The sequence below is a fragment of the Octopus sinensis genome, linkage group LG10, assembly GCF_006345805.1.
Source record: "Octopus sinensis linkage group LG10, ASM634580v1, whole genome shotgun sequence".
Lineage (NCBI taxonomy): Eukaryota > Metazoa > Mollusca > Cephalopoda > Octopoda > Octopodidae > Octopus > Octopus sinensis.
The window spans coordinates 54,699,725-54,718,276 of NC_043006.1; the positions used below are offsets into that span (position 1 = coordinate 54,699,725).

Sequence of the window (18,552 nt, forward strand, 5' to 3'; positions counted from 1 at the left end):
TGATAGGAAAGGCATTCCACCATAAAAATCATGTTACACATAAAAAACAAAAAATTAAAGAAAACGAAACAAAACATGACCTACATAACAACAAAGATTGGGAGTTTACTCTACTGTGTGAATAGATTGCAATAAGTAGCAAGCCATTGTACTGGAATAAACAAGCGTTCAAACTATCCTTAAATACAAAAACGAAAGTAGAAGACGATTATACATATAGACATGCATGCATACATACATCCCCACACACACACACACATAGATAGCTACACACACACATACCTATATATATATATACACACACACACACATATATATATATATAAACACACACACACACACATATATATATATATATATATATATATAGAGAGAGAGAGAGAGAGAACTTGAAATGGTAGAATTTTACAGCATGGATTAATGGAAAGATGAAGTCGCAGTCTCTCTCTCTCTCTCTTACACACATACACACAGTCACACATATATAGATGTATGCGTCTTAACCTATATGTGTGTATGTATGCGTGTAGTTGTAGTTCTTACATAATGACACCTGCACGTGTATGTGTGAGTGAGTGTATTGATAGTCGCAGTTCTGAGTCTACGAGTCTACGATAGATGGCAGTGGTGGATCTTGCGTTGAAACGATATTCGGAGAGGTGGGCGGTGTTTCGATGTTTTGTTATCTAAGTAACCTAATAACAACACTAGACGGAAGAAACAGGAACTGCACAACTATAATCCGATATAAGAAATCAGCAACAACAAGGACATACAAAAGAGAAAAGAAAAAAAAAACACGAACTGTAAAAATTGAAAGAAAAACATATACAATGAAACATAAGAAAAAAAAAATAGAAGGTATGTCAGCGAGATTTTAAGGTACCCGCGCAGCGGTTGAGTAACAAGATTAACAGATATACAACAAACAGCAGCAATAAGAACAACAACAAGCAACGTTGAAATGCCGAAAGCTGCCGCTTGAAACTTGTGTGGTTGTTAACTGGTGGTTACTTAAAACATTATTGCTTCAGTCCATTAATTGAAGGACAGGCGGTCGGTCGGTCGGGCTGAGAAGAGATCTGTCGGACGCACAGGCTATCGGAACGATTTTTACATGCCTTGCCTTACGGTCTTATTCTTCCTATAAGACATCCTCGATGTAAATGGAATTATAAACAGAAGGAACAGAAGAGTCTTCAGAATGTCCCTAAAGGTAAACAGCGCTTATTAGTTTCTATCGTTTAAGACAAAACGTAAATAAAGGGACGACAGGTGGGAAATTAAAAAAAAGAAAAAAAGAACGGTGGAGAAAAATGAAAAGGTCATCGATATTTCTGAGAAATCGAAATACTTTTTCCATCGACAGTTATGATATATTCATGGTTCTGTATCTATGTGACTGTATATGTATAGATCTCAAGCATTTTCCCTTTTTGTTTCTGTGTAAACATGTACGTATGTATGTATCTGTGTGTGTACGCATTTGTGCGTATGTGTGCTTATGTATGTATACATACACACATTGATATATCTATGTATATATATAGATGTATATATATATATATAAATGTATGTATATACATATATATATATGTATGTATGTATATACATCTATCTACCTATATAAATATATATATATATATGTATATATATATATATATATATGTATGTATATACATCTATCTACCTATATATATGTATATATATATATTTATATACACACACACACACATATATATATATATGCAAGCATTTATGTCAAGATTTCTTTGGAATTTGAACAACCAAGAGAAACTCAATGTTTGCCACTATGTATGTATGTATGTGTGTATGTTTGGAGGTCTGTGTTTAGTCGCTGGTCACTCTTCATTGAGCAGACATGATCAGAGGTATTCTAGTGATGACCATCTGAATTTTAGGGGCACTCTAGGACTACATTATCTAATGTCTCCTTTCTTTCCAAGACTAGAATGATTTGAATGAGATTTGACTGCTATTTCTAGCTATCACACAGGCTGCTTCATTGACTCATATATATATGTGTGTGTGTACATACACACACACACACACATATCAAGAAATATATAAAACAAATTAAAGGTCATTAAACTCCATGCTATCTATCTAGCTGTCTATCTATCTGTCTGTCTATCTATCTATCTGTTTATATTGTGTGTGTGTAGACTGTACATTTGTATGTGAACATGTATATCTTTATGGGTCGCAAATGTAAATGTTTGTTACGATAACCCTAATAACCCTGGCTACTGCGACCCTTCCCACCTCCATCGCCACCACTTCCCACATCATGTTTAACTGAGTCAATATTTCAAACCTTGTCTTTTATTTGTTTCTATAACCATGTTATCTTGTTTAGGTGGGTTGGTGAGTGGTGGAATATCTTGACTCATCTGTGTTGCATGTTATAGGATTTGTCACATAGATGTTGGGTTTACCGAGGAAAAAAAAAAAAACATAAAAAATGGTATTAATGTGTGCCCAAAGGGCTTTTGCAGACCAGTTAATGCAGTTTCAAGAAACGAAACTGTATTGCCTCACACACAAGCTATGCAGGATGTAAGTTTTGACTTTGACTCTAACAAATTTGGACACCAAATAAAACTAATAATATAGATATATGTACGTGTTTTGTATGTCTCTATGTATGTCAGGTCATTCTTAGTGCTGTTGCTATCATGTAACGCAATACAACCTGTCGCATGGTTGGGCTGTCAGCGATCAAACCGGCAACCTTACCAAGCCTGATTGGTAACGAGAATGGTTTCTGTTTGACACCTTGCAAGGCGAAAATCAAAAGCTGTCAAAGCATAGATGAACTTAGGAGTCAATGGCCTCAACAGCAGGGCGTGTGAGCCCCGACTTCTAGACATCTCTCTGGAAAGAAAACTGATGTAACACCTGGGCCTTCGTTTGCATCCAATGATGTTGACTAGTTCTTTTGGGGCAAATGCATATATTGTTTAAAGAAATGGACTGATCCTGTGCAAGGCCTTTCTTCAGTATATAAAAAGCTTCAGGCACTGACATCATTTGATTTTTGATATCTCTATATAATAATAATATAATAATGAAATTATTGTATACAGTGCTCAGGTGCACCACAACTTGTCAGAAAGTGCATATAAAGTCTGGAAAGTGAACAGTGTATGAGTCAGATACATGCTTGTGTGTGTATGGAGGGGAGAAAATCAAGTGTAGTGTTGGCGAATCTCAGGAAGCATGGAAGTTTTGAAGGATGCAGTGCTCCTTTGTATAGATCTATATGTATTGTATATATGTATATATATACATCTATATGTATTGTATATAATGGCATAGCTTTAGTGTGTGAAGGGAGGATGGAGGTGGTTTGCTTCAGGCAATGGCACTTTTGAGCGTGCTGTATAAGCTTTTGGAGGACTGGAAGGTGAAAACCCAAGAGCTGGCAGTGTACTGGCAGTACACACTCTGGCTGTGTCATTACTTGCATACTATGGCTGGCCATAGCTGAAAAAGCAAAACGTTGAATGAAAAACTCCATGATGGAATGCAGGCATGCGTAAGCATGGGTGATAAGCTGTCTGAACACCTGGTCCAATGACCTTGTTGCTACATCTGTGCAAAAGTGTGTAAGTCCCTAGCAGAACTGAAATGTCACATCTATACTGCTTGTGTTTAAGAGAACAATTAAGTGATAATTTTGCTCAAATTTGAGTTGTAGCCATCATTTATGTATGTATGTATGTGTGTGTGTGTGTGTGTGTATGAGAACGTGAATGCATGCATGACTGCTTATGCATGTTTTTGTTCCTCTTGATTGGAATTAACCTACCACCTGCTCAGTGGAAAGGTTGCATAAAAATGATATGACAAATTCTTGGCTTTGGATAAAAGAAAATGCAGGATTTTATTCAACATCTCAGATTCACACACTTATTGCAGCAGTCCTTCAGTTTTTTTAAGCCTTGTAAAAGAACTCGGAAGGTTGGGCCTCCAACCAGGCCTTTCGTGATACTCTTAAAGCCAGGAACTTTTCAGCAGCCTTTCATATATATCTATTTATGTATGTGTGTGTATGCATTTGTATGTATATAAAAGTGTGTGTATATACAAAGTGTGATGGGTAAATTGTCACCATTTTATATTGTTAATTTCGTGCATGCGCGTTCTTTTTGATTTTGTTGACTACATAGTATAGTAGGGTCAGTTGGGCACTGTCTATGAGAAAAAACAGCACCATGATGCAATTCACCCTGCCAGAAATTTGGAAATGACATGCTGTACTGCTTGGCATTTGCATCGGAAGCTCCAATAAGAACATTTTAGAGTGTTTGGGTGTCAATCAGAGGACATGTACTGAGAGTGATAAAAATCAAACATCCAGTCAACATCATGGTATTTGGAGTGATCACTAGTGATGGTGATGTTATGTTTCCATTCATCTTCCTACATGGCCTCAGACTCAACACAGAAACCTACTTCAAGTGCCTGGAGGAGGTAGTGCTGCCCTGGGTCAAGAGAGTAGTTGCTGGAACACCCTATGTCTGGCAACAGGACTCTGCATCATGCCACACAAGCAAGAGAACCTAGTCATGGCTGTCAGAGAATTTCTTTGATCACACCATCCCTAGCATCTGGCTACCCAACTCCTCAGACTGCAACCCCTTGATTATTATGTGTGGTGCAGAGTTAAGCGAGAGATCATCAAAACTCCTTGTAACACCAAAGATGAACGGAAGGCGAGGATTATGGCAGCATTCACCAACTTGAACAAGGAGACCGCTCAGAAGAGTTGCAGGAGATTCCAAAGTTTTCTGGAGGCCATGGTTGAAGCCAATGGTGATTTTACTGGATAAATTTACTCTTTAGTATTTCAAGATATTTTTATGTAATTTTGGTAAATATATCTGTTAAAATGAGATGTCAGTGTTATTTTCATTCTTGCATAATTTAGACAACAGTTTATTCACTGCACCATGTATATATTGATTAAAGAGGATCACTTAATAATGGGGCACATACCATTGGGCTATGCTATCTAGTAGTATGTTGATATTTGCTCTTATGCAACATCATGCAACCTGAAGATTTGAGAGTTTTTCTGTCTTGCTTTGCAGTATCTTATAAATGCTGCACTTCATACATACCTGCCGGTATGAAGTTACAATGCAGTAAAATCTCTAAATAAAACAATTCTAGCAATACTGGATAATCCATTTGTTACTTTTATTTTTTTACACACACACACACATATATAGTAAAGACTATTTGCCAACATAATGGGGCTAGACAACAGAAACAAGCATCCCTTTCAGGACAGCCACATATATAAGTACAGTGGTACCTTGACTTATGAGTTTAATTCGTTCTGTGGAGGAGCTCATAACTCAAATTACTCGTATGTCAAATCAAATTTCCCCATTGAAATTAATTGCAATGCCATTAATCTGTTCTGGGCCCCTAAAAAAACATGGCAATTATTTTTGTTACGTGTTTTTAAATAAGAGAAATGTATTTATAAATAACAAATATTGTATAAAAAAAACAATACAATAGAATGTACTGTAATAAACTGGTTTTCTTAAGTATAATGTACAACATTTACTTTGGTGATCAGATAACTTGAGGATGCTGACAGAGGTGGAGGAGAGAGGCTGAACTGAATAACTGAATCATATTTGCTGATTTTTGCCCCTTTTTGTCATGCTTTCCTCACTTTCATCTATAGGAGTTTTTGATAAAAACCTGACCAATAAGGTTTGTTTCATCCTCACTTTCTGAGCATTTCTGAAATGAGTTAGTCAAGTGTCATTAAACAGCGCTGTTGCACGCCCAGATGCAACTTTTTCTGGGTGTTTCTTTTGAATAAGGTCTGGAAGTTTCTCCCATATTCCCAACATTTCCTATATCACACTGGTAAAGATAGCCTCCTCTGTGTCACCTATTTCCTGCAAAACCTCCATGTGCTGCTGTGTCTGTAGCTCCTCTATTGTGAGTTCCTCGGAGTGCTCCTTGATGAGCTCATTCATGTCACCTTCATCCATGCCCAGGCCCATGGACTTGCTAAAGGATACAATTTTCTCCACTGCTGTTGCCTTGGGTTTGAGTCTTTTAAAGTCTGTTTCAGACACAACCTCAGGCTACAGCTTCTTCCATGCAGAGGTCAAGGTCATCTTTGTAACACCCTGCCAGGCCATAATTCTGAGGCATATCACAATGTTATAGTAGTCCTTCCAGAACTCTTGAAGGGTGAGGTTTGTGCTCTCCGTCACCTCAAAGCAGCAGTGGAACAGGTGCTTGGTGAAGAGCTTCTTGAAATTAGGATCCTCCTGCTGGTCCATGGCCTGAAGGATAGGGGTGGTGTTGGGTGGAAGGTAGAGAACTTTTATAAACATGAACCTTTTGAGGATGTCATCTTCGAGGTTAAGTGGGTGAGTAGGTGCATTGTCCAGGAGAAGGGCTTGCAGAGGTAGATTATTTTCCTGGAGATATTCTTTAATGTCAATACCAAAGATCAAATTCCTCACTCCACAAAGAGCTGCTAAAAATTAGAAAACATATAAATATATAATTTTGCATTTTAAATACCTTGTATGGAAAATCATACAAGGATTACATTAAGACACGTTTGGAACACTCAGAATGTATAAGCAAGTATATTACGTGTATATGTATATGTGTGCACACACAAATTAAACATGTTTATATATTCTGAATATTCCAAATGTGTCTTAATGTAATCCTTGTATTGTCCTTTGTACACCCTGATGATTTTCCATACAAGGTATTTAAAATGCAAAATTATATATTTGTATGTTTTTGTATTTTTAATTTTGTTTGTGAAATGAAACAATTGTATGTGAATATGTTAATTAATTAGCCTCCATTGCATCTCTCTGTTTTCTAACTTGATAATAATGTTTGATATTTTACGATATTTTATATAATACTAGCTGTATCACCCGGTGTTGCTTGGGTTTGTTTCGACCCTTTAGAATTGGAATTTTTTTAAAATAAAAAATTTGCATTATTCTCTTCAAGTGAACATTTTTCCAGTTGAAATACACCGAAAAATGGTGACACAGCAGTCAAAAATCGTAAAAAATAAAGATTTTCATAGAAAAAAGCACCTTTTTGATGTAAATAATTTTTGGTGTTAACATGGTCCGATTTGAATTTTATCTTCTACAGAATGAAGAACAAGCCTTCTTCTATCATACTCTCAATTTTGGTTAACTTGCGCTGCAGGGTCTCGAAGGAGATAGTGTTAGTTGAAGGCTACCAAACCTGCCACACAGAGACAACTTCAGCTTTATATATAGAGATTTGCAACACACTACTTTCCATCCTTAATAATGCAACTTGGTAGATCCAAAAGTTAAACACACAGACACACACACACAGATACACACAAGTTGAGTTTTATATATATAGATTTCTCAACGGGGATTTCAGGGAGTCGCTGGCGATGTATTGTGATGATCAAAAATCCGGCCTGTTAAAATTTAGTTAAAGTGATTCAAACTGCGGACTCAACGCAAAATGGTCACATTTAATTCAAAGCATTAAAAATGTTATGAAAACAATTGGTATGTGTTCACTAAGTCCAAACGATTAATACGAAAAAACCCTCCAGGCTACATCCCGAAAACTCATTTCTTTGCCGAATTTCTAAAATGTTTATGGCGATTCGTTTTTATATCTTGATTTTTTTATTTTTCATGCAATTTATGCATGCTTGCACGCGTGGTGAACACAGTTCACGTCAAACAGCTGACTGAGTAAGGTTCACTATTCAATGCATGGGATAAGGCCTAAACAAACACATTATCGATTTTTGCACTTGCGAGATGAATTTCGGAACAGAGATAGCGCAGTTCAATTTTCATTTGCCTAAACTTTAAGTGACCCATTTTTAGTGGTTCTACGATTTGTTGGCTAGGAGATGTGCTGGGAAGTTAAATACACAGACACATAGGTTGAGTTTTATATATATAGATATTCATTGAAGAAATATCTCTTCAAAATATATATTAAACTAAAGGCGGTGCTCCAGCATGGCCACAGTCAAATGACTGAAACAAGTGTAAGAGTAAAAGAGTAAACCAGTATATCTTGGATAAAATATCCCTATAAGAGGTTTAAATATCCTCATTGTGACTATATATATAATTTTCTATATCTATATCTATTTTTTATCATACAATTCCTAATGATATTTAACTATAAAAATAAAAATTTAACTATAAAAATAAAATAGAATTTTTTTTAAACATTGAATGGCTAAGCGGGTTCATCTGAGTAAATTAGGAATCAAAGGCGGCCCATAGGCAAAAAATGGTTGAGAACCACTGCTCTAAACTGATACCAGTTGTTTGCCTGTACATTCTTTCTTTCTGTTGTATATGCACCCACTCAGTGCTATACCAGTTATAGACTTTCATTGCGAGGTACTTTTTATTTTAGTTGCAGTTCCAAGTCAGAGTTTTAGGTGATAAGGCAACCTGAGCACTTATGTATACACCTATTACATTATTACATCATTAGATGCAATTTTACCTGAACTATATATATATATATATATATATATATATCAGGTCATTAAGAATGAAATGTCTGATTTTGTTATTCACCAAGTTTGACAATCATCAACTCTAATGTTTTATCCTGACAATTCTTTGTTTTACAACATTGAAGAATTACATCATCACTTTTTGCGAAATGCAATTCATGTTGTCTGATTATAATGTGTTTTCTCTTGTGAATCAATTTTTATGAACCTATGAATAGATAAAAATTGGTGTTGTTTATGAATATGAGTTCTGTCATGGAACCATGCATCCCAGACAGCTCGAAACATCAATGAGGTGTTTGGTGAAGATGTGGCAAATGAGTGCACTGTATGTTGATGATTTGAAAAGTTCCGGTCTGGTGACTTTACTCTTGAAAATCAGCCCCGTATTAGACCTGAGACCAAGGTGGATAATGATGAGTTAGAAACTGTAGTGGAGGTGGATACATCTCAAACTATGCATGAGTTAGCAGCAAGGTTTGATGTTTTGATTCTGTATCGGACCATCTGAAACAAATCAGCAAGGTAAAAAAGCTGGACAAGTGGGTACTACTTAAATGAGCATCAAATGACACATCATCTTGAAACTTGCTGTTCTTTGCTGTCATGGCATAAAAGCGAACCATTTTTGCATCGTATTGTTACATGTGATGAAAAATGGATTCTTTTCAACAAGAGTGTTGTTGGTTAGCTAGATGGAGAATGTGGCCAGCCAGACATAATTGGAAGTGGAACAAAGAAAATTGTTGTGAGAATAGTTTGAATAATGGCAGAACATATTTGTCAAAAAGAAGGAATAATTAAAAAAAATTACAGAAATAATAATTATTCACTTATCTTAAATTTAGCTCACTCACTCACAATAACTTCTTTCATAAATGACAAATATATGTTCATGAGCTGCCAATAATGAAAATAGCCAAATACTTGCCCAAATACTTGCCCAAATTAATGTACCTTCAATACCACTATAAATATTCATTGAATAGTAATGTTTTCCTACAATGTAGATCTTGGATCCAAAGAAAGGCTGGTGATAGAAGGAGGTCTGAATGTTGTAGAAGCTTCTATCTGTCTGTGTATCTTCCTATCTGCCCACCTGCCTGCTGGGCCAGTTCAAGGTACCGGAAACTGGGGCAGTTGTCTGAGGCACCATGTGCATTTTAGTCTATATTTTCAATTTTTCTCCTTGTGAAAGTTTTAAAAATTATACTCATAAGGGCACTGAAGTTCCGCTTGCCTGGGGCGCCAGTAACCCTAGGGCTGGCCCTGCTTGCCTGTATGTAACTCCTGTATGCTGATGACCTTGTTCTCATTGTAGAATCTGTGTAAGATTTGGAGAAGAAATTCCAGACATAGAAACAAAATCTGGAATTGAAGGACCTTAAGGTAAACTGAGTGAAGACTAAAGCCATGATAAGTATAAAAGAAGACATGTCCCTGATGCTGTCAGGGAAATGGCTATGCTTAGTTTGCAGAAAAAGAATAGGTAGAAACTCTATACTGTGCTTAGTTTAAACAATGGATGCACAGGAGGTATAGTGGGATCACAGGTAGGTTAACTGGAAGGGCAACTTTGCTTGGAGTGTACCCATAAAAATGATTCTTTCTACTGCTCAGAAGGCTTCCTATAATTAGTCGATGGTCTTTGTTTCTTAGATCATCACATTAGCAGTGGGAGTGTGTGCACTGAAAGCATAGTAGCCAAAGTGAAAACAAGTTCAGTGTTAATACATCTGTTGGTAAAAAGAGCTCTCTCTCTTCAAATGAAAGGCAGATTGTATGATGTTTGTGTGTGAAGTGGATTGCTACATGATAGTAACATCTGGGTCATGAACGCAGAGGATATGTGAAGGCTTAGAAAGAAACGAGGCAAGCATGCCCTGCTGAATGTAAAATGTCAGTGTGCATTAATGATACAACACAAATGACTTGAGAGAATAAATGTGCATAAGATAAATTAGATGCTGTTTACAAGAAATAAAACTGCAATGGTATGGGTATGTGATGTATATGGATGATGTCAGCAGCATAAAGAAGTGTCAAGGGCTTAAAGCTGATGGTGCCTGTCGAAGAGGAAGACTAGAAAGACAAGAGCTGAAGTGATGAAAACTGATTTCAATTTCTGCTTGGGACACAACCGAGAATCAATATAGAGATATTAGTTATTTACATATATTTAATATACACCCTCATACATTCACCTACCAGCACACAGTGCACACACATTCACCTCTCACTGGCACATGTGGTAGCCTTAATACAGTCACTTGACTTGCTGGAAATAGCAGCCAAATCACTTTCAAATCACACTCTACCACCTTATAAATAGAACTCATTGGATAATGTCATTTGGATATGCTATGCCTGAAAATAAAATTGATGGCCATGGTTGGAATGCATTTGATTACAGCTTTGCTTGAGCAAAGCATGTTTGGTACTAAACACCACCACTACCACCACCACCAAAAACAACAGTAACACCAACACACTATATACACATTCACCTCCACACCACTCCACAAACACTACAAATACATACATATCTACACCCCTCCAACCATGCTACAGAAACAAAGTAGATCTCATTTGTTAACTTTCCCATAGGAAATCATTTAATTTCACAGAATACTTCCCAAATACACACAATTTCGTTAATATTTTCATTGAATTTTCCCTCTCATTAAGGTGATGAGCTGGCAGAAATGTTAGTACACCGGACGAAATGCTTAGTGGTATTTCATCTATCTTTACGTTCTGAGTTCAAATTCCGCTGAGGTCAACTTTGCCTTTCATATTTTCGGGGTCAATAAATTAAGTACCAGTTGCATACTGGAGTTGATCTAATCGACGGGCCCCTCCCTCAAAATTTCAGGCCTTGTGCCTAAAAGTAGAAAAGAATTCTCTTTCTCATTTTGCTTTAATCAAGCTTTATTATTTTTTTTTATAAAAAGGCTTTTTACATAAAATCTCAAATATATATAACTAAATTTCATACATGTAGGCATAGGCATGGCTGTGTGGTCAAGAAGCTTGTTGAAAAATTTCCCTCTCACTTGAAAGAAATAGATTTTTAACATTTCCAATTGCTGCGGTCAGTCTTATAAAAGTAATATGAGGGGATGTCTGATGAATTTCAACAGAATGGCATTCTGAAGACTACCACATTAGCTTACAAAGAGGAAACAAGTAGAAAAAGTACAATACAAAAAAATGAAGATTTAATGATGGATCAGCACAGGAGACTGACTCATCAGGTTCAGCATATGAAGTATTCCTTTTCAATATCTTTCTACCTATCATCAAAGTCTGAAAGAGCAGGGTTCAACTGGTACATATTGTCTGGGGCTGGAGAGCCAAAGAAGGGTTAGTGAATATTTGACAGACCCCTAAAAAAAACACACACAAAAAACCCCCCAAAATCTCACAGCCCCCTTGAATTTTGAGATTCTCCCCTCCAAGGGGAAGCAGTTATGTTCTGCCTTGCATAATTTCTCTAGGGAGGCTCTGCCTATCATTGATCAGTTGTGTAACATCTAGAGCAGGGGTTCTTAACCATTTTTATCTATGGACCCCTTTGATTACTATTCTTTTCTGGTGGACCCCCATAGCCATTTGATATTGAAAGACTAGTTTTATATAAATTTTTTTCAACATTTTTATTTTGTTTTTCACACATTAACTTTTGTAGATGTATGCAAAATGTTGGAGAATGAAACCAAGCTGTTTCTTACAATACATACAAATACATACATCTAAAGCAAAATTTTTCAGTGGTCCTTAAAATACTATTATGGATTCCCAATTTATTATTTTGTTGTGTGGACCCCAAAAAATTTTATATGGACTATCAGGCGCCATATGGACCCTGGTTGAGAACAACTGAAAATAAATGGATAGATATTTATGCAAAAGTGAACACAAAGGTGCAGGTATGGCTGTGTGGTAAGAAGTTTGCTTCCCAACCATGTGATTCCAGGTTCAGTCCCACTGAGTGGCACCTTTGGTAAGTGTTTTCTACTATAGTCTCAGGATGATCAAAGCCTTGTGAATGGATTTGGTAGATGGAAATTGAAAGAAACCTGGATATACCACCTTAGTACCATTGATCAGTTGTGTAACATCTAGTGCAGTTACTCTGCACTGCCTGCACCAAGGTCAGCGTCACCAACCAACCCCATGAGCAGGACAACCTGCACCAAGGTCACTTTCACCAACCAACCCCATGAGCAGTACTGCCAATTACCAATCCTTACCAATTCCCAACGCTTATCAATCCCCAATGCTTGTTATGCGCATGTATACGCATGCACAAGTATGCATGTGCACAGGCACACTAATATGCATGTGTACATACATGCATATATACATATAAATGAATATGTAGGTGTGTGTGTGTGAACATGTGTGTATGAGTGAGCATGTCTGTTCATATGTGTGTGTGTGGGGTGGGGGAGTATGCATGCCCATGTACAGATGTGCATGCTTGTATCAATACAAACATGCATGCAAAATCATATGAGCGTGTCCACACAGCCAAAATATACAACTGTATACTTGCACATACTGCCCCCTTCCTACTTCCCCGCCAAAAACTCAACTGATTTCCTGTCTGCCACATGGTCAATTTCTTGTCCATCACATGGTCGATTTCCCGTCTACCATGTGGCCGATTTCTTGTTCTTCATGTGGTATTTTCCAACCAGCTGTTGTTGCTAATATACCAATATACCAACATCAAACCACGACACTACGTGACCTTCCCTGACCAATTGCAGCTCACCTTACAATAATAACAATCAACTCCTTTCATTCAAATTCAAAATGGCTGAAGACTATCATCATGCTTGAAACTCAGAGTACCAACGAATTTGAATCAAAATGTTTTGATCTATATCTATCTATCTATATATGTATATTACATGTATATATATATATCATATATCTATATATATATTACATATATATATATATCATATATCTTGGGGAGATTTAGCATGATACAGTGTGTGACAAGGCTGGCCATTTGAAATACAGGTACTACTCATTTTTGCCAGCTGAGTGGACTGGAGCAACGTGAAATAAAGTGTCTTGCCCAAGGACACAACGCGCTGCCAGGAATTGAACTCATGACCTTACGATCATGAGCCAAATGCCACTAAGCCATGCACCTTTATATATATATATCATCCTCATCATCTTCGTTTAGCATCCGCTTTCCATGCTAGCATGGGTTGGACGGTTCAACTGGGGTCTGGGAAGCCAGAAGGCTGCACCAGGCCCAGTCTGATCTGATATATATATATATATATATATATATATATATATATACATACGTACACCACACACGTGTGTGTGCCTTTGTGTGTGTATTTTTCCCTTGCTACCACTTGACAACCAAAAATACGGACATCATGATTCGGACAAAAATTTCAAAACATTTCTTTACTTACGGTTACGGTTTCAGGGTGAGGGTTAGGGTTTTTAGGGTTAGGGTTTTAGGGTTAGTGTTGGGGAAAAAAGTCAAAATTGAAGAAGTTGGAGGGAAGGGGAGGAAATTTCACAATGCCGATTTTTGGCAATTTTCCGGGACCTCCGTATTCGAAAACGGGGATTTTTTTTGGGGGAAAATTTTTTTTACAAAAATAAACAAGGAAATGGGGTGGGGACGGGTGGAAGTCTTTCCTGAGTTGATTTTTTTGAATCATTTACCTTAACGTTAATATTCCATTCCTTCTTATTTATATAATTTTCTGCTTACATAAAAACGGATTATGTAACAAAACATACAAATAATTTAACTTTCACTGAATTTAACTTGAATCTAAGCTTCATTAAATTGACTATATCTTAAAGATTATGCACAATTTATATCTTCACATTCCTCCCCCCAAATTAAGTATTCTGCCGAAACTGTATCAATAATTTTGTGTTAGTCCTAATCTTATGGTTAGTAAAAGTTTTACTATAAACTTATCTATATCGACAGTTTTCGAAGAAAATACTTGTGTACACATATTACATAATATACACACACTCGCGCAAATAAAAATACATACTTACAGACTCGCATGTCAAGCGATTTAACTTGAATACAAACAATTCATAAATTAAAACGAAATAAATGATAATTGTCTACAATACTCAGAAAAAAGTTTTTTTCTTTCTTGTCTATTGTTAATTTGCAATTTGTAAATTGAGGTGCTTCCCGCCCCCCATCAACTCGAAGCGGGCACCAATCAACAAGTAAATCTAATTTATGTGACAAGTTGCGGCTTCCATAGACACTAATTCACGGTCGTTTTGTTACACACACACATATGTATATGTGTGTTTCTGTGTGTATGTGTGTGTGTATTTATCTCCCTTTAGGATTCTTGCTATAACTGCAAGATATCAAAACAACCTAAATTTTAGTTTGAAAACACAAATACACACGCGCGCACATACATACACACACACACATACATACACACTTACAAACAAACATACCCAAACCGTACACTCTACACACCCACACATACATACACGCGTACATTCCCACATACATTATATATATATATCTATATATATATATATATCTATATATATATATAAATATATGTATATGTGACACATGTACACACACCACACACGTATGTTTTATTGATACAATTTTGCATTCGATCGTTATTTGTTGTGGTTCAACCGGTGATACTATATTTCTTGTACACCTCCATCTCGTTTACTCACATCAATTTATATTCATCGGGATTCTTTTTTACGGTGAAAGTTAGCTGCAGGAGGACTTGACCCCCCTCACACGCAAACACAAACAAACTGAGACAGCATGCTCGTAAGTAAAACACCTTTGCACGAAATTTAATTATTACTTGTCATTATTTTGAGTTTTTTTTTTTTTTTAAAGCTAATCTTCAAGTCTGGAATCAGTTCATATTTAATCCTGAAATCACGAAGTAAAAGCATGATCGTTTGCAATGGTGCTGAAAAAACCAAAATACAACTTTTATATCGGTTAACCATCATGTTTACACCGACAAACCATCACATTTTCACATCAGCATCATTCTGATATATACATATATATATATATGTAATCACTTCGATTTCTGTTATCTAATATCTAACTAATTTTGTTATAGCTTTATCATGTCTTTCTTTTCGTCACATTCCTCTAATGGATTTCTCGGTCGCATCTTTCTGTAACATCTCCCTTTTACTGTCTATGTCATACCCCTGACATATATGTTATATATATGTATGTCAATTATTTGTCTATTATTTATCGTTTAAATTTCTCCATGTCTTACTTTTCTTGCTTCATTTCCAACTTTAATAATTTCATACGGGAAAGCTTACTGCATTAGTTAATGATGAACTTCTCTATCTAACTATACATTTATAGGCCTATGCAGATACTCTTTTACTAGTTTCAGCCAGTAGGCTGGGCCATGCTGGGACAGGCAGATAAATGCAGTGATGGATAGAAAGAATGTGAGATATGAATAAATACTAACTTAGCGTTCACTAGTTTAGGATGTATGAGTCTGTCTTTGGAATGGTAGCTGACATTTAATCCCAGTACGCGACAATACTAATATGTAAATGGATTAGTTGACAGACATATACAGACTCACCCATATTAACATGTGTATAGAAAGAGTGAGCGAGGGACAGCCGTATATAAAGAAAATTAACTGTCAAATGGATAGATGGACGGATGCATGCATGGATGGATAGCTAAATAGCTAGATGGATAGGTAGCTAATTACCTAGATGGACAGAAAGATAGAAAGTTAAATGGATGGATGGATAAATAGATAGATAGATAGACAGACAAACAATCGACACGTATAGTTTTTCTCAACTGTTATGAGATGACAGTTTTCGAATGCGCCTCTTCGCGATCGTTTAATATGCTAAAGACAGTAGCTAAAATCTACAAATCAAACTCAGCTGTCTTGGAAAATGGTAAGGACACACCAAATAATGTAGTACAAAGCACACCTCTAAAAGGACGGGATGGTCATAGCTAGAATGCTTTTGATCATAGGTCTGCTCGACCAGGGTTTACTTGTTTTTAAACAACAGTAACAAACATAAATAATAACACCCATCTTCACAATGCATCCATTCAGGATATCAACAGATAACAGTAGATTCATTTAATCAGTGTTATATTTAATTTCAGACAGTAGTGAAGGAGCGGGGTTGATCGTAAATTGTCTTTATTTTAAACCCCAGGTCAGCCACAATCGCGCAGACCTATGTATGAACAATGGCATTCCAGCTGTGACTATTTCTCTTTTTCTATGTGTAGGGAGGGAATCTAGGGTCACATTATTCAACGCATGTTTTTTGTTTTTCTAAGGCAATATAATGTAATTTGTGGGAGATTTAACTGCCATTTGTAAGAGGTCGAACGACTACGTAAGAGGTTGTCTCGTTGGCTCGTGAAAATAGTTGTGTGCTGCACTGATGGCATCTAGTTCCCTACTGTTTAAAATTCACCAGGCTTGATAAAATGAGAAGCCTATACGCAATTACTAGAGCTAGAAATGGGTAAATCTGCCTCAAATCACACTACATCATATTAAAAAAAAGTAGATGTATGTAATTTTGACCAGATACACTAGTATGTTAGAATAAATGATGAGATGGTCACGACTGGAGCACCTCTGATCACATGTCTACTAGATTGAGATAACAAAATAGCTATAATTCCTCCGCCAAAAATAAATTTCATGTGTTATAAGAAAACGTTGTTGATAACGGGTTCCTTACGCAGCGCCGTTAGTAAAGGATAAAGCACAACTGTCAACCAATCTTTACTACCCTTAAAATAAATCTGCGGAGGATTCCTGTTTCAATGAGATTTTTTACTATTAGACACCCTTTTCTTTGCAGTAGAGTTGATGAAAGCCGAGTACGTACTTCGGTTTCTATCTCTGATGGAAATCATTTTACACGAGGCGCCGGTCAAGCTTTTAAAACCTAAACCTCGACCAGTCTTCTTTTCTAACCCCTTTAAATTCGAAGCCTTTTGTCTTATGTAAAGAATATATGTGTGCCCATTCTATGTATTTATTTGATCCGAGTTTTCAGTTCTTTATGTATGTTTCTTCTACTTTTTAATTATCATAAATCTTCCACTGAGGAGGGAGCCGGTTTCCAACAAAGATACAAGGCTCCATCTTTGGGATGTAGTTAACACAGACAAATTTATGCATGCATGCATGTCATTATACAGTTTATTTCTAGATTTGTTGCCAATAGAGAAAGAACTAGTTTCTAACCTAGGTCCATTGGAATTTTTGTTTATATGTATGTATGTACATACGTACGTAGTATGTATTGTATGTTATTGCAATCAACCAAACTGTTATACACCGTTGGTTACATTGCATTTCCAATTCTTTCGTGATTTTACCCTTCTTTTCCATCGTATTATGCAATATATATATATATATATTGCATAACGCCCTTCATTCCATCCACCCCCCGTTTACATATAAGTACATATGTGTTCACCCATGCACGTTTCGAAATCCTCCCCATCCCGCTTTGTAACACGTTTTGTATACCTTAATAACCGTGGTGGCAACATCACTATTGATGTTGTTTGACAACGGTAAAACTTCCGTCGAAATCAGTATAGAATCGTTTTAAACTCCTACTAACATGTAATTTCACTTAAGGTCACTCATGTCTTTGCCTCTTTTTACTCTCCTTAGAATATGGAATCAGATGCTTTATACCGAAGAAACTTTTAATTATACTGTAATATAGTTATTATTGGTTTGGGTACTGTTCCTGATATTGAACTTATAAATTGTTTTGGCTCTTAAACGGAATAACAGTCGATGTATTAACAATCTGTAAATAAAGACTTATCACTTTTATTTTGTCTAGTCAAAACAACTGCTTATGGGTCCAGATATTAAGCTTATAAGCCTCTTAACAAGCTAGATGTTAGT

General features: G+C 36.3%; 1 protein-coding gene across 2 annotated transcripts in view; it reads left to right on the plus strand.

Moving 5' to 3' along the window:
* Nucleotides 1–509: 509 nt before the first annotated feature.
* LOC115216466 (ankyrin repeat domain-containing protein 29-like) overlaps nucleotides 510–18,552 on the plus strand; it is a 145,179-nt gene continuing 127,136 nt past the window's right edge. The window contains exon 1 of one of the 2 annotated variants that reach the window (XM_029785828.2): nucleotides 510–1,216. In XM_029785828.2, the coding sequence (XP_029641688.1) occupies nucleotides 1,205–1,216 (12 nt within the window). In that variant the 5' untranslated portion in view covers nucleotides 510–1,204. Of the gene's footprint in view, nucleotides 1,217–14,943; nucleotides 15,411–18,552 lie in introns of those variants that run through there. The other variant, XM_029785829.2, reaches the window with a different exon arrangement.